At 36.9% G+C, this 24,713-nt stretch overlaps 1 protein-coding gene across 1 annotated transcript in view; it reads left to right on the forward strand.

Annotated features, from left to right (window-relative positions):
- The window catches only part of STON2 (stonin 2), a 196,331-nt gene extending 173,831 nt beyond the window's left edge, over positions 1-22,500 (forward strand). The window contains exons 5-7 of the mRNA XM_074235589.1: positions 3,326-5,170; positions 15,368-15,570; positions 22,057-22,500. Coding sequence (XP_074091690.1) covers positions 3,326-5,170; positions 15,368-15,570; positions 22,057-22,140 — 2,132 coding nt within the window. The 3' untranslated portion in view covers positions 22,141-22,500. The remainder of the gene's footprint in view (positions 1-3,325; positions 5,171-15,367; positions 15,571-22,056) is intronic.
- The last annotated feature ends 2,213 nt before the right edge of the window (positions 22,501-24,713 follow it).

The raw sequence follows: 24,713 nt of genomic DNA on the forward strand, positions 1-24,713 counted from the left end.
AGGTTGGAGGAAGAAGTGAAACTGCCAAAGGACATGAGTTTATTTATATCAGTTAAAGAAAAAAAATAGGCAAAAGCCTCAATCACCAAACCAAGATTTTTCATTTCCTAATTCCTCCTCTAAGTTTCAGGAGACTTTTCATGTAAAGGCTGTCCATGGGACTTAATTTCATACAATGCCTGGAGACAAGGGAGCATCTACTGAAGCTCTCTATGTGAGCCCTGTACCATGGTGATGTCACCAGGAAGGACCTTGTTTGATGAGGAGACTTTACAAAGCAGGAGGCTCAAAAAGCACGGCCCCATTTATGAGAGAGTAAGAGGCATAAGCAGAAAGAAGTGGGTGAGATCGCATGGAATACTGGACCATGGCATCCCTGAATCCCAGTGTCATTTATGGACCATGATGACTCCAGATCCACAGTGAGGACTTTAAACTTTCAACCTATCCCTGGAAATCTTGGGGAAGATACTGTCAAAGACAGACAGCACAGCACTTAGCCTTTATCACTGGAATTGTGAGTTCTGAAATGGATGCCCTCTTCTACTGTTCCAGAGAAGAAGAGGGATAGAAGGGGAATCAAATTATAACTTCCCTGGAGGGAATAGAAGATTGGCAACTCTGTGTATGTGTGCAGATATTTTCCTGCTTTCTCTTCCTGTTGCTTACATTGTTTAGCAACAATTATATGTTTTTGGTAACGGATTTTATATGTCTTTGGTATGGTCTAGCTCTAGCAAAAGAGTAATGTATCAAAGTGGGGCTCAGGCCCTTGAAGTTATACCCAACTAACCACATTAAATTTGGATATTAGCTACATTTAAAATTGTAAAATGTTGTAAATTTTTTTATTAGAGCCTATTCATTACTTTGTGACATTGAAAGTAATTTTGTTTTATGGTAGCTAGCATTATTTTACAATCTCCTTAAATTTGGACTGGAGAGCTTTTTGTCTTATTCAGTAAATTTGTAATAGAAAAGATGGAAAATTATTTTCATGAATAAGATTTTCATAAAACACTAGTCATATGTGTAATCCTTTTAGGGAAGTTATCCATAGCTTCATCAGTAAGCCACCCCCCCCCCCAAGGAAGAAGATTTCCTCTTGTTTTTGAAAATCCATAAGCAAAGAAGTGGCCTTGAGCTCAGTATTAGTGAGACAAATCCCTAGCAGAATGGGTGTGACCATTTACTTAGCAACATAACATGAAATCCAAGGGGTGGAAGCCTGGATTAAGAGACAAAGGAGACTTGAAGAAAGGCATGAAATCCACATGCATTTTTATTTGTGTGATTTTCATTAATTTGACAATTTTTTCTGAGATTCCTAGCAATAGTAATTATCAGTCAAGAATTTTTGTTTTGGATTTTAAGACAGAAAGCTAGGAACCAATAAACCTAAAGCAAAATAATCATGGTCTCTATCTAGCTAAAAAATGTGATAAATCCTAATATTATATCGCAAAAGGATTCTGGATTTTAATTTTCAAATATTTTATAATTTTTATATAATTTCACAATTATTAAATGTTGTTTTTCATTATCATGTTTATATTTCAATTGATTACTATATAAATTATATAAATTCCTGGATATCAGTCTTTATTTTAAAGATAACCATTTATGACAATTCCTATTTAGATACAAAAGTGAGTATGACTTGAATGACCAATGTGTCACTTGGTGTGGTGGCACATACAAGTCATCACAGCCATGGGAAAAAACTAAGGCTCTGGTTGATTCTTGGAGCTCAGAAGTTCTCAACTGTATAGTAGGACTGAAGTTACTTGAGTGATTTGCATTAATTCTAGGGGCAGATTTTACTAGCCTTCCTAGGAAGGGGTAAACCAGCTCAGGTTAAAGCTTCTGTGTTACTCAGCATTGGAATTGACTTAAGTGTGAGTACTTTCAGCCAATCTCAAAAAAATACAAAAACATAAGACAAATGTGGAAACAGCTATCTGGTCCATAGGTTGTTCATATATTGTATTATTAAATTTGTGAGACTAGATATCCTTCTCCATGAAGGTAAAGCAAGTTATTAAAAGCATATTTATTGAGTAATACAGTTAACTCAGGTTTCTAGGAGTATAGTTGCTATTCTTTTACTCTTCAATCCTATGTTATCACAAATGTGATGTTTTGGATGCCCTCAGTAGAAACCACTTCCCTTGGGTAGAAGCAGTGTTGGTTCTAGGAAGAATTGTGATGTGCATACGGTTTGTTTTCCTTCTGTTCCATTTTTGTGCTGCTCTTTAAATGTCTCCCCTATATGCCTTTTAAGTCCAAAGTCTCTTTCCCTTCATCTTTTGCCTCATTTCCTCAGAATCCCTCTGAATACACAAATTATTATCACAATTTATGCTGAGGTATTAATAACTACTCTCAATATATTACCCTCTCTGGCACTATTTACCTTTTACCAAATGCATGTTATGATCCAAAGTGATATTTATAGGTTGGGAATTTGGGGGTGGGGCAGGAGGTGGGTGGAATATCCTTAGGTGGAAGGAACTTTAAATCAAACCACATAAATGGTTTCTATTACACTTTCTGGAAAACCAGCTCTGGAAAAAAAGAACCAAGAGAAAAGAGAACAGCCATGGGAGGTGGGAAGCATGAAGAGTGAAATGATGTATTGAGGGCCATAGACTCTCTAATGAATTCAAACAAAAAAACTGATTTGTTCAAAAAGATATGTTTTATGTCCATTTGGAAAGAAGAACATTTTCAACTTGACTTTCTGAACTTAATTTTCCTAAGGAAAATAAAATACTTCTTTTCATAAGCATTTTGTAAAATATAAAGGAGAGCATATGGTAATGCAATCCTGAGATACCTTGTTCTTACCTGCATGTTCTTCTTTTTTAAATGGCAATATATTGTTGCTTTAGTAGTAATATTGTCAAGATTTCCAGAATAAATAATTCCTATTCTCAGCAACACTTAAGTGTAAGAGAGAAAGGGAACAAATATTTATTAAATATGTGTTATATGCCAGATACTGTGCTAAGAAATGTGCAAATATTATCTCATTTTATTCTTACAACAACCCTCTGATACAACCCTAATTGTATCCTTTTGTAGATAAGGAAATTGAAATAGTTAGTGGGTGTTTAAAGCAGGGTCACATAACTAGTAAATATATATACATGAGAAGACATCACCATATATTGAAAATCTAAAATCACTGTCCAGATTAGGCATGTGATAAATAAGCAACAATGACATTTCATAAATTCCAAATAAAATTCTGATAATTATTTCTATCCTATCAGTTTCCCTGTCTTGAAAATAATTTTTACATTTTTTCTTTTTCCTTTAGACAATTCTTCCTCTCTCCAGGAAGATGAAGAAGTAGAGATGGAAACCATCAACTGGCACACTAGTGGCCCAGCCATGAATGGGCATTCTGCCACCCCAGTGACTTCAGTTCGTTTCCCCAGCTGGGTGACTTTTGATGACAATGAAATCAGTTGCCCTCTGCCACAAAACATTTCTACTTTAAAATCAACCCCAGCATCCATTGTACCTCCTATCCAAGATGTGAATTGTAACTTAACTGAATCTTTTAAGAAGAGAGAACGTCCCAAGAGCAGCTTGGTAGACTTCTCAAAAGTTCAAAAATTAGATATTTCTTCCTTAAACCAGCCACCTTCCATAAGTGACCCCCCACCTTGGAGGGCAACCAACCCCTTCCTGAATGAGACCCTGAAGGATGTGCAGCCTTCTCCCATTAACCCTTTCAGTGCCTTTTTCGAGGAGCAGGAAAGGCGTTCCCACAATAATTCCATCTGCAATACCACGGGAAAAAACCAGAGGGATTCCCTCATTGTCATATATCAGGAGTCAGATGCCATCACCTTTGATGATTCAGTCAAGAAAAGAGCACACTCTGATGCTGTTGAGAAGCTCAAACAACTACAAATTGGGGATCCTGATCACCTTGGCAGCACCACTCTACCTGATGATGACCCAGCATTGTGGGGTGGGTTGGATGATGAACTGAAGAGCTCAGCCCTATCTCAGTCCAGAGATGGTTGGCCCATGATGCTAAGGATCCCTGAAAAGAAGAATATTATGTCTTCTAGGCACTGGGGACCAATCTACGTAAAACTTACAGATAGTGGCTGCCTACAATTGTATTATGAGAAAGGCCTGGAGAAACCATTCCGAGAGTTCAAATTGGAGATCTGCCATGAGATTTCTGAACCCAAGCTCCAGAATTATGATGAGAATGGGAGAATCCACAGCATGCGAATAGACCGTGTTACATACAAAGAGAAGAAGAAATACCAACCTAAACCAGCTGTGGCTCATATGGCTGAACGGGAGCAAGTAATTAAGCTAGGAACCACCAGCTATGAAGACTTCCTGAGTTTCATCAGGGCAATTCAGGACCACCTCATGAGTTTGCCAGTGTCATCCATGGATCTAAGCACAGTGGGTTTGAACTATCTAGAGGAGGAAATTACAGTGGATGTCAAAGATGAATTCTCTGGAGTCTTGAGCAAAGGAGAAAACCAGATTCTTCACCACCAAGTTCTAACACATATTCATGTACTAAGTTTTCTCTCTGGACTTGCAGAGTGCCACCTGGGCCTCAATGACATCCTTGTAAAAGGGAATGAAATAGTCTCCAGGCAGGATATCATGCCCACCACTACCACCAAGTGGATCAAACTCCATAACTACCAATTCCATGGATGTGTAGATGAGGAGGTGTTCAACACTTCCCGAATCATCCTGTTTAACCCCTTAGATGCATGCCGTTTCGAGTTAATGAGGTTTAGGACAATTTTTGCAGAAAAGACCTTGCCTTTCACCCTCAGGACTGTGGCAAGCATCAATGGGGCAGAAGTGGAACTGCAGAGCTGGCTGAGAATGTCAACTGGCTTCTCCTCTAATCGTGACCCTCTCACCCAGGTTCCCTGTGAGAATGTAATGATCCGGTACCCAGTACCCAATGAGTGGGTGAAAAATTTCCGGAGGGAAAGTGTTCTAGGGGAGAAATCTTTAAAAGCCAAAGTGAACAAGGGGGCAAGTTTTGGATCAACCAGTATATCGGGCTCTGAGCCAGTCATGAGAGTAACTTTGGGTACTGCAAAGTACGAGCATGCTTTCAACTCCATTGTGTGGAGGATAAATCGACTACCTGATAAAAACTCAGGTAGGTAGATGATCTTTCTCTAATTAACGAACAGTAGGAAAGTTGTTAGCAGGGTTGGTGGTATATTTCAAACATCCTTGTTCCTTAAAGTTCTGGTTTGCTGTTTGCTTGTTTTGCCTTTTCCTGTATTCCCAGCTCTTAGCCTTGTATTTGACCCATTTGGGGTGTTTTAATAAATACTTCTTGACTTGACTTCCCTACCTTAACCTGCACCCTCGCTATTCAACTACTTCCTTAAAACTTTAAAATATTCCTCTTGAATTAACTGAATGTCTTACTATTAAGGCATTTTATGAAAATATTTGTTACTATCTGAGTCACTCAATCATCAGCTCTGTTGATAGAAGGTAGCAGATTCTAGATTTTAGGAACTTCTAGGTTCCAAGAAAATTACAACAGAACCATGTGGGAGTAGAGTGGGGCACTATCTTTTATTTGCCAGTGATAACTTAGAATCTATGAACCAGGTGTGACTGAAAAATATCAATTCATGTCCAACCTTCCTTTGTGTATTTAGGAATGATTTATGTGGGTAGTTAGTTGCATTTAAAGCCTCTGTTTTTGACCTGGATTCATAATTAAAGAATATTAGAATTGGAAAAAACTTTAGAGATCATCAAGGAAACACATCCATCATTTTATAGATAAAAAACTGAGACCCAGAGAAATCTTGTGGCCAACTTGAGATCTCATAGCTAGTGGGTAGCAGTATGAGTCTCTCTCCATTGTAGGGTGGCACTGTAGAAAGGGAAGCTCTTAGACTCTCTTATAAACAGGACCTATCATGTTAATTACCCTGCCTACTGCCAAATGCACGCTACCTTGACTATTCCTACCTCTCCGTTTTATACATCTTCCTCTTGTTTTGAGGGCAGTAATCAGGTCATTGATGATATTGGTTCTGAAGAGTTTGTGACAATTGACTGCCCTTTGTCTCTACTAACCCCATAACTGAAATTCCCTTCTCTGATTACTCCTCAGTATTGACAATGTAGGCTTCTGTGAGGTACGGGCTATTATAAATCTCCATTTTTACAGATGAGGAAACTGATGCTAGAGAAGAGGTTGTGACTCACTCAGACTCTAAAGCAGGATTTGAATTTGTCTTCCCAGCTCCAAGACTAACTTGTTTATCATGCCACCCAGCTGTTTGCTCTACCATGATACATTATCAATTTGATTATAACAGCCCAATGAGGTAGATAGTTACAAGGATCACTATTTTACTGATGAGTAAAACCAGACTCACACACCTAGTAATGTACAATAACATACCTTAAACCACAAATTTTATGACTATCCATTGTACTAAACTGACTGGGGTATTGGGAGAAAGAGACGATGTTCAGAAAGTACATTTGAGGGGCTTTAACTCCATCAGATTGTGCAAAAATAAGACATAGAAGATAAAATTGTCTATTCAGATCCACATAGTCTAATCACAGCCATCATCAAAAAGGCATCAGAGGTGTTTTTAGGCTGGCATGAGATAAAGAGAGCAATGACCTTCTTGAAATGTCTTTTCTCCCCATTCCAAATCCTAGTGAGATTTAATGAGATGCCATGTTTCAAATCATTAACAAGGTATCTTACAGAGAGTGAGCCTGGGAAATAAGCAGACAGGCAAAATTTTCAGGCCTTGGAGTCTCTTAAAAATCTATTACCTTCCTGGTTTATGTTAAATTTGGCACTTTTTTGCAAGAAGTGCATGTCAAGTGAAAACTATTTTACCATGGCTGAAATTGTCAATAATCTTCTCATGTATAATAATACCTAACAATAATAATAATAATAATAATAGCTAGCATTCATGTAGAGCTTTAAAGTTTACAAAGCACTTTTTATATATATATATTATATATGTATATAATATATATATATATAAACATATTTTGTCCTCAAAACAATCCTGGGAAGTAGGTGATTTTATGATATTTATTTTACAGTTAAAGAAACTGAGGACAAGGGATGGCTAGGTGGCGCAGTGAATAGAGCACTGGCCCTGGAGTCAGGAGTACCTGAGTTCAAATCTGGCCTCAGACACTTAATAACTACCTAGCTGTGTGGCCTTGGGCAAGCCACTTAACCCCATTTGCCTTGCAAAAAAAAAAATCTAAAAACAGAAAAAAAGAAACTGAGGACAGAAGTTAAGTGAATTGCTCAGGGTCACAAATCCAATACATCTCTGAGGCTGAATTGGAGCTGCGGTCTTTCTGACTCCCATGTCTGATACCCTAAAAACTGTGCTGTCCAACTGTCTCTAGTGTCTCATTTTCCTTCTATTAGTTAAGTTAATAATGTCCAACAAATAATTATAGTATTGAAGAATTCCAAATTTGGAATTGAATTCTGAGATCACTTAATCCAATATTAGTAAAGTAAGAGAAGGGATCAGACAACAACTGACGTAAAATTCATAAAATTGATTGAAAAGAAAAGAGAATAGGGGCAGCTAGTGGTACAGTGGATAAAGCAGCAGCCCTGGAGTCATGAGGACTTGAGTTCAAATATGACCTCAGACACTTAATACTAGCTTAGCTGTGTGACCTTGGGCAAGTCACTTAAACCTCATTGCCTTGTAAAAAATCAAAGGAAAGAAAAGAATAGAGACTAGATAATGCCACTTTATTATTTAATCAACAAAAAATACATGATTTGGTAGAGTATGAGTATAAAATGGGGCTATCGCTCAACAGCTTATCTTCACACACACACACACACACACACACACACACACACACATATCATAGAACATTCCTTGAAAGTTGGAATAGGGGCGGCTAGGTGGCATAGTGGATAAATCACTGGCCCTGGAGTCAGGAGTACCTAAAAAAAAAGTTGGAATAGAGATACCTTTGTTCAACAACACTGATTATAAATATCAAGTGAAGTGTAAAACAGGGAAGCTTAGTTGTCAGATGTGTTGGTAGTCACTGTCTTGGAAAATGTCCAGTGCTGACTGAGGCAATGGAGGAGAGATTCTCTGTAGTTGGTAAGATTCTTCAGATGATCCTCTTGGCAGAGAATGATATCTTTTCAAAGATGAACCAAGACAACAGGGAGGTGATGCCATGACAAGCACATGAAGTAGATTTCAGTGATGGGAGCTATGCTAAGTCATCAACCTCACTTTTTCCTCTGGAACCATCTATGAATCAGGATGGCTGGAGATGACCCCAGATGCAAGGCAATCAAGGTTAAGTGACTTGCCCTAAGTCACACAACTAGTAAGTGGCAAGTGTCTGAGTATCACCTAGCTGCAAATAATAGGTACTGATTGCATCAAAGGTTTACTACATCAAAGTTCCTCCTAAATGAGATCAAACAAAAAAGCATGTCAATAAATGCCTGCTACATTCCAGGAATTGTCCATAATGACTCAAATTCAACTTAACCATACACATACTAAATATTATTGATTGTTCAAATCTGCAGTTGAACAGACAGCTTCTATGACTGGTCTATTAGTATTTATTATTTGACCTCCTTGAAATGTCTATTCTCCCCATTCCAAATCTTAGTGATATTTAATGAGATGCCATGTTGCAAATCATTAGATAAATAATGAACTGGAGATTGAGCTAGATTGTTCTTGGGAAAGGATTAACTGGAAATCAAAATGAAATACAGTCTACACAACTATTGGAAGTGCCTGTATCAATGAGGTCACAAATCTATCAAATTCTCAAAGTATCACCAACAAGCTTGATCTCATTTTAAGTGCTTCTGACCACTATTCTTAGAAGATTGAGCCATTTTTATCTTATCTTTCATTGTCTGTATTGGCTTCCATTTTTTGTTACTCATCTCATTAAAATCTAGGATGGTTAATGAGTTCCCTAAGCCTCCATTTTCCCTTTTCTTCATCATTGGAATTATTTCTATTTATGACTTCAGAATTTCATTCTTGAGAGCTTCATCTTTATCTCTTGGATTCTGTTCTCTCATAGTTTAAGTCTATAGGATCTTATTTATCCTTCCTCTGAACCTTTTTGAGGTCTGCTCTCCAAAAACCTAAGGTGCATGTCAGACTATGTTCAGTTTTCCTCTTTCCTATCCCAAAAGTAAAACGTGGTAAGGGTTTCTGTCATTCAAGACTAAGCAACCAGCAGATATTTCTGACTATACCTTTTTTGGTAAAGATTAGGTTCAAATTGAAAGGTCCAATTTTTGTTTCCTTCGTATTTTGAAGGATGGATTGATTGTTTGGAGAGAGATGAGAGTAGGGAGAGAAAGAACACAGATGTCCACATAATCTAACTCACTTATAACTATGAAGTTATACCTCTGTGAGACTTTTATCTCTTTCCCAAATTCCTCATATCCAGGTGGCCTGTGGTATAACCTAATGATAATATTTCCTCTGTTTCTGCCTCAGTTAAGTTTCACCTAATTTCACAGGGACTTCTTTTTTTATTTTTTTTTTTTTAGGTTTTTGCAAGGCAAATGGGGTTAAGTGGCTTGCCCATGGCCACACAGCTAGGTAATTATTAAGTGTCTGAGATCGGATTTGAACCCAGCTACTCCTGACTCCAGGGCCGGTGCTTTATCCACTGCACCACCTAGCCACCCCCACAGGGACTTCTTAAGCCTGCAGTAATCCATATTTGACAAGAGGACCTCAAGGTTCCAAATTATAGCTAACATCCACCTCATTTTTCACTGTCTTTCTAAATGTACTGCTTTTTAAAACTACTTCTCAACCTGGTACCCAAAGAACCTTTGGGGGGATCTTAATCGTTTTGTGTCATATACCATATTGGCAAAATAACGAAGCCTATGGACCTCTTCTCAGAATGTTTTGTTTCATTTCTTCTTTAAATAAGAATCTCTTCCTTGAATAGGAACTAGAATTCGTTTATATCAGACCAAATAAGAATTGAGAACCCACTATGTTTCTGTTATTAGGGAAAGGTAGGTCAGTTAGTACATGTAGTGTTGGTACCATGCTATGAAAGCTAAACAAAACACATGTCCTTCCTTTCTAATTTTTGTTATTGTTGTTCACTTGTTTCAGTCATGTCTGACTCTTCATGACTCCATACTGGGTTTTCTTGGCAAAGATACTGAAGTGGTTTGCCATTTTCTTAACCACCTCATTTTATAGATGAGGAAACAAGAAGAAGTGACTCACCTAGGTTCATAGTTAGTGTCTGAGAACAGATTTGAACTCAAGGAAGTAAGGCTTCCTGACTCCACTGTGCCCCCTAGCTGCCTTAATAACAATTGTTATTAACTAAATTAAAAGTGGATGGCATGTGCTGTCACAATCATAGCATTTAGACAGTTTGACTTTCTATTTTGAGGACATATACTTTTTGAGCATAGGAATATTTTTTAGGGTATTTGGGGAAGTATCTGTTGTTTCAAAATAAAATATATCATTGAAAAATATATAAATAAAAAAGTAAACTGGATTTAGGCACTTAATTTCAAAAATAATAATCACTAACATTTAAATCACGCCTTATGGTTTCTAAACACTGTCATCCACACTATTTCAATGGATCCTCTGTGTTAGCTATGACCTCAGAGAAGTTATTTAACTGCTCTATATGTTAACTTCCTCATTTGTGAAAAAGGGATAATACTTTAATTTACCCAGCAATTAGCACAGTGCCTAGTCCATAGTAGGTACTAATGCTAATTAATTGACTGAAAAGGTTGCTGTAAGGAAATTGATTTGAAAAACTCAAAGCACAAAACAAAAATAATTTTTATTATATCAATATTAAATATTAAGTTATTTGTTATAAACTAATCATTATAAATTAATTATAAATTATTATTATTATAAATAATAAAAAGCTGAGGACTAAAAATGTGAGATGACTGCCACATCTTGGTCACCTTACTAATTAGTAATAGAGTCAGGGACCCGGTTTCCTAGTGAATATTATACAAATGGTTCGCAACCTTTTCAAGTATGAGGTCACTTTTTTAATTTCAAAAATATATTGTACCCCTTCATCACAGTGGTACCATTACTATCCACTGGATGAGAATGCACATAATGGTAAGGAGCTATTATTAGTCTAATAAAAGATTTTTTTGTTACTTATGAGAGCATCTGTATAATATTTGAAAATAATATGCAAGAGGGGCGGCTAGGTGGCGCAATGGATAAAGCACCAGCCCTAGAGTCAGGAGTACCTGCGTTCAAATCCAGTCTCAGACACTTAATAATTACCTAGCTGTGTGGCCTTGGATAAGCCACTTAACACCATTTGCCTTGCAAAAACCTAAAATAATAATAATAATAATAATAATATGCAAAATGTTACTTATTAAAAGGTACATGTATATTTATTATTTTGAGTCATTTAATGAGAAAAACATCCTTTTGTAATAATTCTTCAAAAACTACTCCTTTACTAGCACAACCCTGATTATTTACAAGTATTGAAAATAATGTTTTTATCCATCTCCTAGCTATTTTTGATACCATGCCAACCTTAATAGCTATTTAGCTATGTATGTGGCACAAGTAACAGTTTGTGCTCAACATATAGAAAAAAGGTTATATTATATTAATTTTACTGTGTACTTCCTTATAGAACAGGATGTCTTTTAGGGAGACAATATAGAATGATCAATTGTTTATAGTCACGATAATGTCATGAACTTAGAAGAGTCAGTTCTTTCAGTCTATCTGCAAGTATGTAATAGAAGTGCTTAATAAAAATTATTCTTTCAGTTGCTAGGGAATCATAAATAGATTCCCTTATTTTAGACATACTTTTCAGTAATCTAACTTCAATGCAGCATCTAATAGTTACATTCTACTTAATTCATTTTCTTGAAGATTTATAGGACTATACTTAACCCTTCTTCAATTTCCTAAAGCCCGAATCAAACTTTTCCAAGAAATTTCTCCAAGTATTATTCATTATAAACATTTTTGAGATATTTTAAATATGTGAAATGGAGCAAAACAAATACTTCATCACATAATATTTTCCTTGGAGAATGGGTGTGTATGTTCTCACTTTCTGAGATTAAAAAGTCCTACTTAGACCAATAGGGATAACTACAATTGTTTTCTTTGGGAATGTGAGGAGGGACAGTTCCAAATTTCAATCTCCTAGACAATGAACTCATACCCCAGGGTGGACAAATTGAAGAGGAGAGTGAGTAGTTTTCTTTCATTTTAAATCAAAGTCCCTTTGGAAGCAGCACAGTTGACCTTTTGGATCCCATACCTTCAGTTTGCTCCTTCTAACTGCTAACTGACTAAGCTCAGACTTTCAGACGTTTATGTCATTTCTATAGTCTCTAGATTATTGATCCTTATTCCTAGATCCTAGTAGCAATAACCTTTAACTGGCCATGCCCAAGCATGATAGATCATTGAGGAAAATTAACATACCTTCAGTGTCATTCTCCCTCCCAATCCCCCCTCCTAGATTTTACCATAGCACAATACAGAAAAAAAGAATTTCGGATGTGCAGTCAAAAGACCTGGGTTTGAAACTTTTTTTATTTCTCTTTCAAACTGTGTGACTTTGAACAACTCACTTAATGTCCCTGGATCTGAGTGAGTTGGACTGAGGTCTCTTCTGAGTCCTTTGCTAAAATTCTGCTTTGAAGCTTCTTTTAACTTCTTAGACTCACAATTCAGCTCCAGTATCATTTTCTACACGAAACATTTTCTCATTGCCTCATTTGTTATTGCTCAACTTCCTCCCTCCCCATTACTTCATTTATTCATTTATTTATTTATTTATTTTGGGGGGGGGTTCAAGGCAATGAGGTTAAGTGGCTTGCCCAAGGCCACACAGCTAGGTAATTATTAAGTGTCTGAGACCGGATTTGAACCCAGGTACTCCTGACTCCAAGGCCGGTGCTTTATCCACTGCGCCACCTAGCCACCCCACCTCATTTATTTTTTATATAATTTGTATGTGCAGTCTCACCATATAGTAAAACTCCTTGAGGTCAAGGATCATTTACTTTTGTCTCTTTTCCTAGTGCCTAGGGAGATATCAGGGCATGTCTTATAGCATGTGCCAGTCTCAAATATCTTCTTTGATATATACTTGCCATATGACCATGGATAAGTCATCTAACCTCCCAATGCTCCAGGCTACTCTCTGAATTATAAAGAAGGTGCTGATTTTCATTGAAGAAGGGAATTTTCTCACTTAAGAATTCCCCTATATCAGTAAAATTACAGTTCCAGTCTTATTACCTTAGGACTGGATTCTTGAAACCGATGCCACTAACACTGCAAGTACAAACAAGCTCTGGTAAATCCAACTCAAGATAAGAAAAAAAGATCACAAGTCTGGTTGAGGAGCAGCCTGGCCATGATCAAGGAGACATATCCCCAATCTGTTGACCACTTGGTGATTGTTTTTATAATTCATAAAACTATCTACCATGGGAGGTTGTGATCTGTTCTATAGAAAGAAGTACCCAGTTATATGTAATCTTTGAATTATTGTAGTTGAAGCCAGTTTAAAAGTCCTGTGATGATAAGAGCCATCCCTACAACCTCTAGTCAGTTCTTCCACAGAGCCCTCTGTATGCCACATACTTTGTGAGATAATCAGATTTGGACACAGGGGGAGAGTGGTATTCATATTGGGGGGGGGGTTATGAAAGAGACTAATTCTCTAGACTGATTTCTGTTTTTCTTTTAGATCCATGTGAGGTTATAACCATGAAATTGAACTCTGGTCCAAATGCCCCAGAACTGAAAGAAACCTTGAAGGTCCTAATGAAAATCAGACAGTATACCTCAAAAAAACTAAATACATTCTGCCTCTCCTTTTGGCTTAGATTTCAAGAAATCTGTGTTCATGGGAAAGACAATATTATTTGCTCTAGGCAGAATCCTGTGTTCCCCAGGCCTTTTGTATGGCAAGCCCAGGAAGAACAAATCCCTTGACTAAGAGGGATCTTAAGTTACAAGCAAGGATACACAAGTGTCATCGATAAAGTAAACACCCTGATATTTAAGCTCAAAAATATTTTAAAACTGTGCCTCCTATCATTAGCAAACATGTATTGAGCATGTGCTGTGGAGAAAACCCCATGGGTTCAAGGGCATAAGACTATTCTTGCCTTCAAGAGCTTTCCATCTAGCCAGATTAGAACCAGACTGGAATTATAGGATAGTAAAGCTAAAAGACTTTAGGGATCATTTTAGTTCAAATGCTTCATTTTATAGATAATGAAACAGAAGCCCAGAGAAGCTAAGTAATTCATCCACCCAATTCATGCTATCAAGCTGGAACTAGATCCCAGTAGAGCGTTCTCTTCCTACATTACTCTGATGCCTCCAGATGCATGTAGAAATATCTATTCCTGTTCTGTGAATGTATAATTTGGAATCATGATCATAGATTTATAGCCAGAAAGAACCTCAGAGGTTAGCTAATCCAACCCCTTGTATTTTATGGATGAGAAAACTGAAGCTCAGAGAAGGCTGTCATTTTCTTAAGCTCACGCAAGAAGTACACAGGGTCCAAGGATCTTGTATTCAAACCCAGGTCCTCTTACTCCAGAGCCAGTGATCTTTCTCCTATCCCCTACTGCCTTCCAAAGTCATCCATAGAAACAAACACACCCTTTTACCCCAAAGAACTGTTGCTCATACTTTATTAACTCATTTTTAGCTGCTAGTTCTTTTTATTCCTTCTCTTAATCTCACAACCCTTGCTCCTGGGTATTTGTATTATGTTCCATTATCCAGCATGACATATGCATATAGGATGACCTCTTTCTTCAGCTCTGCCTGAAGTAACTAGGAAACCAAGTTACTGTAATCGGATAATGTTACATCAAATGGTGGAGGACATACATAAAGCCTAATTCACAGCTGAGACAATTTCTCTATTTAGTGGTGAGGACTACTCTCAAAATATGTGCAGCTATAAAGCTTCCAGACAGATCCCAAGTTTCTCCTAGTTTAAAACCATCTATTCAGAGTTGTTCAATAAAGAGACAGACAGGTACCCTGGAAAGAAGGCTAGATTTGGAATCGGAAGACCTGGGTTTGGGTCCTGACACTGCTACTGGTTACTGGTGTCTTGGACAAGTCACAGCACTTCCTGGGAGTTCAGTTTCTTTATCTGTAAAATAGGAATCATCTACTCAGAGGTTATTAAAAAGATGTATTTCATTCATTTAAAGTGCTATGTATATGTGAGTTCAGTTATTATTAATTCAACATTGTTTTTCTTTCCTTAGCTTCTGGTCACCCTCACTGCTTCTTCTGCCACCTTGAACTTGGTTCTGACCGGGAAGTGCCTTCCAAATTTGCCCATCATGTAAATGTTGAGTTCAACATGCCAACCACCTCTGCCTCCAAAGCCACTGTCAGATCCATCTCTGTAGAAGACAAAACTGATGTCAGAAAATGGGTCAACTATTCTGCACACTACAGCTACAAGGTAGTGCTTTTTGGAGTTGAAGAACACTTCTAGATGCTTTTGCTATCTCCCCACTTTGAGCATTTTAAGTGTAAAAATGATAATAAGCTGTGTGTCTGACCTCTGAGGACATCTTCCCTAGTTAGTAATTTCCTAATTGGTCTCCTGCCTCAAATGTTTCTCCACTTTAGTCTATCCTCCAAATAATTCTCAAAATTATTTTCCTAAAGTAAAGACATGATTGTGTTGTTCCCCTACTTAATAAACTCCAAAGGCCTCCCAATGCCTTTAAAATCAAATACAAATTCAATGATTTCTCTTTTTTTTTTTTTAGATTTTTCAATGCAATGGGGTTAAGTGGCTTGCCCAAGGCCACACGGCTAGGTAATTATTAAGTATCTGAGGTTGGATTTGAACCCAGGTACTCCTGATTCCAAGGCCGATGCTCTATCCACTGTGCCACCTAGCCGCCCCCTGATTTGTCTTTTAAAGCCTTTTATAATCTACCTTCCCAAACTGTGTATATATATATATATATATATATATGTGTGTGTGTGTGTATATGTATATTACTGACTTCCTTGTTCCCTACAGATCTTCCTTCTCTTCAAAATACTACCTTCCATCTCCCTGCCTCTACAATGGTTATCTCCTATTCTTGACATGTTCCCTTTTATTTTGTATACCGGTTAGAACCTCTTCTTTCAAAACTCAACCAAAATATGGCTTTCTGTGAAACCTTTCCCAATTCCTCCATCTGCTATTACCCACCTCATGCCTTAAAATTATCTCATATTTATTTTGTATATAAATATACTTAATATACAAGATATAATCTTATATGTGTGTTGGTATATATATATTTTTACTTATTTGTTTATATACCTGTTGTCTACCTGATAGAAGGGTTAGAATATAACCTCTTTGAGAACAGGGGCTGTTTCATAGTGACTAGAGAACTGACCTCAACTTGGGTTCAAGTCACATCTTTGACACATATTGGTTCTTTCAATATTGATAAGTCACTTAATTTCTCAGTGCTGTTATAGGTTGCAAAGAAAGTTCTGACCAGCATTGGTAGAAGGAGTTTCCTCTCCCAGCATTTCCTTAAATGAATGACATCACAGGTCAGATTTAGTCCCTGCCACAGGGCAGTTCCACTTCCTATCACCTATACTTGAGAGTGCTTGGGACATAAGGCTATGCTTCTTGATTGAATAAGTGATGGGTTAGTCATGCTAAGTTCACAAGGTTCTCATCATTCACAGTTCAGCTTCAGGGTAATGATTTTTTTTTGTTGTTGTAACAACTCATTTATGTGAGTATTTAGTAGTAGAGGATTTTACCTGTCTGTGTCAGTGGAAGGAGTTATCCATACCAATGAAATCAAGGATGCTGAAACTGAAGGGGTATTTCTCTTTATCTCTCTTATTACAAATGACAGGTGGAAAACTCTGCTTTCATGCTGAAATAGTAGGGTAACATGAGATAGAATAAAGAAAAAAATTGAAAATGACAGATTGGATGTTTTTTAAAAGGAAAGTTAAAAACTTCCCTATATTTTGTATCTCCAGGACCTAGCATGTAGTTGTTTTTCTATAAAATCTTTATTATTATTTCATCCAATGATTTCATCCACTTTCACCTTCTCACCCTTACCAAAGAAGAACAAAGAGAAGAGGTGAAGGAAATATTTAAATTTTCTAATATAAGTTGGGCAACAGGGAAGAGGAATTAAAGATGGCAGAGTTGTGGCAGGCAAGTTAGGAGTCCAAAGCAAAAATTGTTGCTGCTCACAAAAGTGGGTGATTAAAGAAATTTCTTGTACAGCAGCAAATTCATCAAGAAAGAGAATACCGGGGCAGCTAGGTAGCACAGTGGATAGAGCACTGGCCCTGGAGTAAGGAGTACCTGAGTTCAAGTCCGGCCTCAGACACTTAAAAATTACCTAGCTGTGTGGCCTTGGGCAAGCTACTTAACCCCATTGCCTTGTAAAAAAAAAGAGAATACCCTTATTATAACTTTGAGATACATACAGAACTGCCTGGTTAGGTGGGTTCTTAACTAACCAGTTGGCTGTAAGATAAGAAAATGATTTCCAAAAGAGAAGGGTAAGAATTTCTTTAAGGAGTTCAAGGGAGTAACTATAACTATTCCTTACTTTCATATGATTTTTTTTCAAAGAACTTTCATTTTATCTCATGTTTCTGATGCCAAATTCCCCAGTCACCAGAAAGATCAAGGGCTCCCTCTTGTGGGATTTTTTTTCAACCCTAGAACTCAACAAAAATCTGTTCATATATCAGCTGTTCCATGTAATTTATTTTATTGCCCTGAAACCTGAATACCATAAAATACCAAGGATGTTGATTAAAACTCCAATGCTCTTCTCCAGTACCCTTATCTTGCTAGGGAAGTATCCCTGAGTTCTCCAGTGCTCTGCTGGAAGAGTATAAAGTCTGGTATGTCTTACCCAACTGAAATGGCTTCAGATACAGGCCAACAATTTACTGTGTATCTGTCAACTAGGGCCCATCCACACAGTATTCAGAAACTCATCACCAAAAGGTTGGTCAAAGATGATGAATATATGCAACTTCAGAAAAGCATGAGTGTCCAACACTATGATATATCTCCACCCCACTGAAATTACACAACCTTTGGAGGTACCATAAAGAACAGCCTTATGATGACTTTAACAAAAGTTATCCCTACATCTTTGTCTTTTTCACAATATGACACCTTCAACACTTATACCATTTTAGTATAAAGCTTCAGTATTTTGTAGAAAATATGGACAAAGTCACTGCATACCTTACTATTCAGAAGTAGTTTGATTTTTCTTTTTAAAAAAGCAAAGAAAGAGCTTGAGGTAATATACCCAGGAATGGTTTGTATTTTTCAATCAGGCCTAAATAGGATTTAGATTGAGATTCTTTGGAAGAAAGTCTTTATAAGTTCACCAGAACAATGAACTTTATAGGGGTGAATTTTTTTAATGTAGTTTCCTAGGGAAATGAGGCACATGAGAGTCAACTAATCTATGATGAAATTGGTCCTATGAAAGTGAATTTTCTGGGGCAGCTAGGTGGTGTAGTGGATAAAGCACCTGCCTTGGAGTCAGGAGTACTTGGGTTTAAATCTGGTCTCAGACACTTAATAATTACCTGGCTGTGTGGCTTTGGGCAAGCTACTTAACCCCATTTGCTTTGCAAAAACCTAAAAAAAAATTTTTTAAGTGAATTTCCTGCCTGTTTTTTGCATTAGGATCTCTCTTTTTTGGAGTGAAAAACGTTAAAAGTATGCTATTCTTAAAGACTGAACTTCAAATTTGCCCAACCCCTAAGCATTCAATTTCATGGTGCCACAAACTCTTCTACAATCCATTATCTCAATGAGTTTACAGTCTAATTAGATCTGAACTTCTTAGAATAACAGGATTTTGAAATTAGAAAGAACCTTATGGACATCTAGGTCAGTGCCCTTAGGAAGGTGAGGTCCAGAGAGGTTATTTGACTTTCTCAAAGTTATGGAGACAATGTTCATTCTCTTCTGCACCTTGGAGAAAGAACCATATCATTTTTGTAAGAGAAAAGTTAGAATATGGAAATTTAAGTTTCTCCTATAACCAGTTTTTAAAAAAGGAGAAAAACTAAGCTACATTTGTAAGAAAAGGTTTAATTTTCAAGCAAATATTTCAGAAAAGTCCATTACAAATAAATCTCTTAAAATATGGAGACTGGGTAAAACATTGATGTTGAAAGAGCTTGCTTCCTATCAACTACATAAAGAGATAGAAGCTGCCTAAGAAATAGATTTCTTTGGGGTTCCTCTGCTTAGTTTTGTGATATGAGAAGTTGTAGTTGTGGTTTTATTTTGATTCCATTTTTTTAGTCTCTTAAATTTTGATTAAGGCTTGTTAATTATACTATTGACTTTTCAGTTAAAATTATTTCCTTATAATTGTGTTTGTATACTTGCACTTGATTTGTAATAAAAAAATGTATAACAAACCTCTTACATTATTTCATTTGAGTATCACACAACAATATTATGAAAATCTAGTAGGATTGAGGGAGTATTACTATATCTACTTTTCAAATGAGGAAACAGGCTCAAAGAGATTAATCTACTTGCCCAAAGTCACCCAGTTACTAATAGTGAGAATCAGAATTCAAAACTAGGTCTTCTGATACTAAGTTCAGTGCTTTGCTTCTGTACTCTGCAACCTCTTGTGAGCTTTGCAGAAGCACTAAAATGACTAACACTAAAGGAGAAAAATGTTAATAATCATCTTCATTGGCCTCTCATGCTTGGTATGTTCAGTTAGAAGTAATTATTGCCAAAATCTAAGGATTAGGATCAATAATTGGAACCTAGGGAAAAAAATTAAAGATCTTAGAAAAGGACTTATAGAGTTGTTGGATGACATTGGTAAATAAAAAGTCAAAGATCTGGGGTCCAAAAGGTCAATCATGTGAGAAATGATGATGGATGGTAGCTAACATTTACATAGCACTAAACATTTTACCCATCTATCATAGCTTAAGTCTCAATTGACTAGTTAAATCACTTACTAGTTGTGTGACCTTGGGCAAATGACCTAACCTATTTGATCCTCCATTTTCTCATTTGTAAAAATGAGGATTATAATATTTATATTACTTATCTCACAGGACTATTGTAAGGAGCAAAAGGAAGAATGCATGTAAATTCCCTATAAATGAAAGTCTTCAGGTAGAGTTAGGTAACCATTTTTGGAGGTATGTTCTAGAAGGAATTCCTGTAAAGATGCAGAATATTTTGCTTTTTTAGTAGCCCAAGAATGATGCACATTTGATTTGTTATTATAGCGAGACTAGGGAAGAAACTATTTGCCCTTTGGCCCCTTTTATGCTTCTGTCTGGGTATTGAAGTCCTGAGTCCACAAGAAGGAATTACAGTAGTTTCAATGAACTCTGATCCTGATTAAGGCAGAGATAAGCAGGTCAGAGCTATAGAGATACTTTAATGTTGGACAACCATAGGAAATAATAGGATATTAAAAAGAGGAATGAATTTGGGGTAAGAGAATCTGGATTCATATTCTAAGTCTGCCATTTCTGCCTATGTGGCCTTGAATAATTCAACTTCTCTGAGTCTTATGTTTCCCCATCTTGTAAAATAGAAGAGGAGATTTTTAACTCTTAGCTCCCTCTCTCATCTAAATCTGTAAAACTGTGGTTTCCCTTTCTTCCCGCTTCACTCCGAGTTAAATCTATTTACTGGGTTAGACTGTACTCCAAAGACAATAGTAGGGCCTAGTTGGTCCTCTGGGATAACCTGGGAAAGAAGCTAGTATAACAAGGCCCTCACCCGCACCCTAGACATGCTGCTTGCCTAGTATTCTCATCATTGCATTTAATCTGTACATCCAACCCTATCCATTGGAGAGAATACTGGGGAACAGCAATGCATAGGATCATAGATTTAATTAATTAGTAATTCAGTTAATAAGCATTTATTATTTCCTATTCCAGGTGGAGATACAAAGAAAGGGGTGAAGGGGAGTGGTCCTTGTACTGAAGAGTTATATAGTATAATATACACAATATACAACTAACTATATACATAGAAGATTCATGCAATATAAATGTGAGATAATCTCAGAGAGAACACACTAACAGTGGGAGGGGAAGAAGGAAGGAAGGGAGACTAGGGAAAAGCCTCTTGAAGATGATATTTGAGTTTGAGTCTTCTGGGAAGACAGGAGTCAGGGGTGAGGAGAAAAAGCATTCCAGGAATGAAGGCCAGCCAGTGGAAAAAGCTCAGAGTTGGAAGAGAGAATATGGCTTTCATTCTGTGTATATGTGTGTGTGTGTGTGTGTGTGTGAGAGAGAGAGAGAGAGAGAGAGAGAGAGAGAGAGACAGACAGACAGACAGACAGACAGACAGACAAGGGGAGAGAGAGAGGGAAAGGGAGAGGGACTGACAGACTGAGACTGAGACTGAGACTGAGACTGAGACTGAGACTGAGACTGAGACTGAGACTGAGACTGAGACTGCTTGGTTTCCCCTAGGAGACCTTGAGAATAAAAACAACAAAAAACCCTCCTTTTTGATACTTTCAAAACAGACACATTTTCCCACATTTCACCAGAAAATTAGGAACAGCAAGAAGGCCCATGTGACTGGATAATTGATTATATGGAGGGGAATAAAACAGGAGAAGATAATTTCTTTTTAATGTCAAGTGGTGAAGGATCTACAAAAGAGGGGTGACTATGTGAGTAGACAGAGGACGATATACAAGAGAGATATTCTGAAGATAGAGTGTACAAAACACCATAATAGAATTAATCTACAGATGAGAAAATTTAGATTTGAAGTCATATAGGCAAGATTTGAACCCAGATCCAAATCCAACATCCTTTCCATTACATAGAACCACCTCAGTTAGAGTTTAAAAGAGGGTTTTTTTCCTTCATTATATTCTTTCCTATTTAATTTACTGATTTTTCTTGGCAGGTGGAAATTGAACAGAAACAGAATTTGAAATCGAACTTTGAGGGAGACGAAATTGAAAACCCCAAGGAGTGTGGGGTACAGTGAACAAGACATATTGCACCGAAGCAATGATGGTTTCTCATCCTGCCTAATAGAAGTACGAGTCAGTACTTTAACACATCCACTCCTCAATATGGCAGTGTCTTCCTGCTCACAACCTCCTGGATATAGACAGGAAACTGAATGGTGATTGGTTTGGCAAGACTGGTTGGCTTTAGATTATGCATTGAACATGTAGTTCAATTGACTTGGGGGGGGGGGGGGCTTACTGACTAATTAAGCCTGCCTATCTCCCTGACTTTTCTCTGCTTGCCTTTCGGAAGTGATGTGTGGTATGTAGACTGCTTTAGAAATAACTCCTTCCATCTCAGAGTTGGAATATTTCCCCATGATATTGTTCCATCATTTGTGTGTGTTTCCTTTTTTTAAAAAAAAAGATGTGTGTCTTGGGGTGTTGGATGGGGACACAGTTCCTGGGGGATAAATTCTCCAAGTACTAAAATCTCTCCATCTCTTAAGTTTAGGGAAAGTTCAGAAGAGATTTAAAACCAGTATGACTTGCTTATTATCTGACCCCTTTGATGTTCCCCCTCACACTTTAAATTTAAACACTAAGCAACACAAGATTTCAAAGATATTTTTGTCTTCACTTTAGAAACACTTTTCATTATCCTTCTAAGATTTCAGTTCCATAAACTTGCCCTTACAAGGTTGTTCACACTAGGTCATGGTAGGAATTAGAGACAAAGACCCAGGAGAGTACCTTTTTAAAGATTAGATCAACAGTCCTGTGCCAAGAAATCATTTGAAAGGCAAAAAAGTTTATTTGAATAAAGTCTTTTTCAGGCCAGGGCATTACTCACCAGTTTATATTCAAGGCATGAAAGGAACACTTTCCTTCTGTGTGTGAAGTATAAATACTGTTTGTATTTAGGAGAACCTTGAAAATAAAAACAATGATAAAAACTTTTTTATTTATACTTCAGAATAGATAAGCAGTTATTTAACACATTTCACTTGAAAATAATTTTTTAAAATAATTTTAGACCATCTTTTTAAAATTCAGTTTCTTGGAACTTGCCCAAAATATCAGTAATTTGATTGAAGTTGTTTGTTCTTTTTTTACAAGTCTAATCATTATCACAGACCTCAGGCTTGTAGAGGGAAGAAATGTTTTTGATTCTGAATATAAAATTCTGAGGACATTGCATTTGGGTCACTAAATTTTCTCTGTACTTCTCTTACAGCCACATTTAGTGCCACTGCCTCCACCTCCCCCATCTAATATTATTATGCCTATCAAAAACATATTTGGACTTTGCTTCTTCTGGGCTGATGAGGTTGCCCTTACTTGGGTTCCTCATTTGCAACATCTTTTTTATAATGAAAAAACATACACAACCTTTTAGCAAGTGTGAGGATGGCACAAAACTGTTAGGGATAAGAAGAACACTGGACAAATCAGAATCAATTTTTTGAAAGATTTACAGGCTTGGAAAAAATGAGGTAAACTTAACTAAATAAATATAAAATCCCATACCTTCAAAAAAGTAAAAAAAAAAATATAGCTAACCATGATGGAGAGAAAAAAAAATGTGTTCATTATAAGATCAGTATGAGTGAATAGTGTGTCATGGCTGCTTTAAAAAGCTAATACAATCTTAGACTACATTAATAGAAGGTATGCTGTTCAGAAAAGGCAGGGATAAACCCACTCTCTACCACTGGTTAGACCACACCTGGAGTATCAGATTTGCTTAAGTTACAAATTCAAGTGTGTCCACAAGGGGGTGACAAAAGCAATACAGGGTATGGGAACTATGTCATCTGATGATCAATTGAAGCAAGACGGAAAAAGAAAAAAAGTCTGGAAAAAGAAATGGTACCTCACTTCAAACATTTGAAGGGCTGTCACCTAGAAGAGGAATTGGGTTTTTTTTCTATTTGACCCCAGGAAATACCCTGCAGGCATTAGGATACCATGACCCTACTCCATTTAGAGACTTCTTGGCTTGGTGCATTGGTATTACCAATCTAAGGAACATGGCCTTTGCAAATTATCCTTCATTTCTGATGTGCAAATTTGCTGATTGCTTTGGAGGAGGATTTATACATGCCTACAAAAAGCCTTCTCTATATCACCAGATTATAGAGTGAGACTTTTTCACCAGACTACAGATCAAGAATTCCACAGATTATTAGCTTTTTTAATTCCCTTGTTTTAGATTTAGTACCTTGCAAGGGAACCCAAGCAAAAGGATAAGAAATAAGCCTAGGAGGACAAAGAAGCACATCTAGGATAGGTATTATATTTTTGAACCATTACTCCCACCTCTCCTATAATTCCCCCCCCCCTCTCTTCATACTGACCATTTCTTATATTTTTATCTGCATTTTTGCATTTTACTATTTGGATAAGAGTTCCTGCTTGACCAATCTATTTTTTTTTATTATTTTGGTCACTTTCATTCTTTCTTTTTTTCTTTCTTTCTATACAACTGCCAGGACTCATAACACATAAGAAATGTAAATAAAAACATTTTCACCTTTCAAATGAGAAATCATTTCTATTCTTATACAATTTTTTATGGGGAAAGTGAGGAAGGTGGCAGATGTGT

The sequence above is a fragment of the Macrotis lagotis genome, chromosome 4 (genome assembly GCF_037893015.1).
Source record: "Macrotis lagotis isolate mMagLag1 chromosome 4, bilby.v1.9.chrom.fasta, whole genome shotgun sequence".
NCBI classification, from domain to species: Eukaryota; Metazoa; Chordata; class Mammalia; order Peramelemorphia; family Peramelidae; genus Macrotis; species Macrotis lagotis.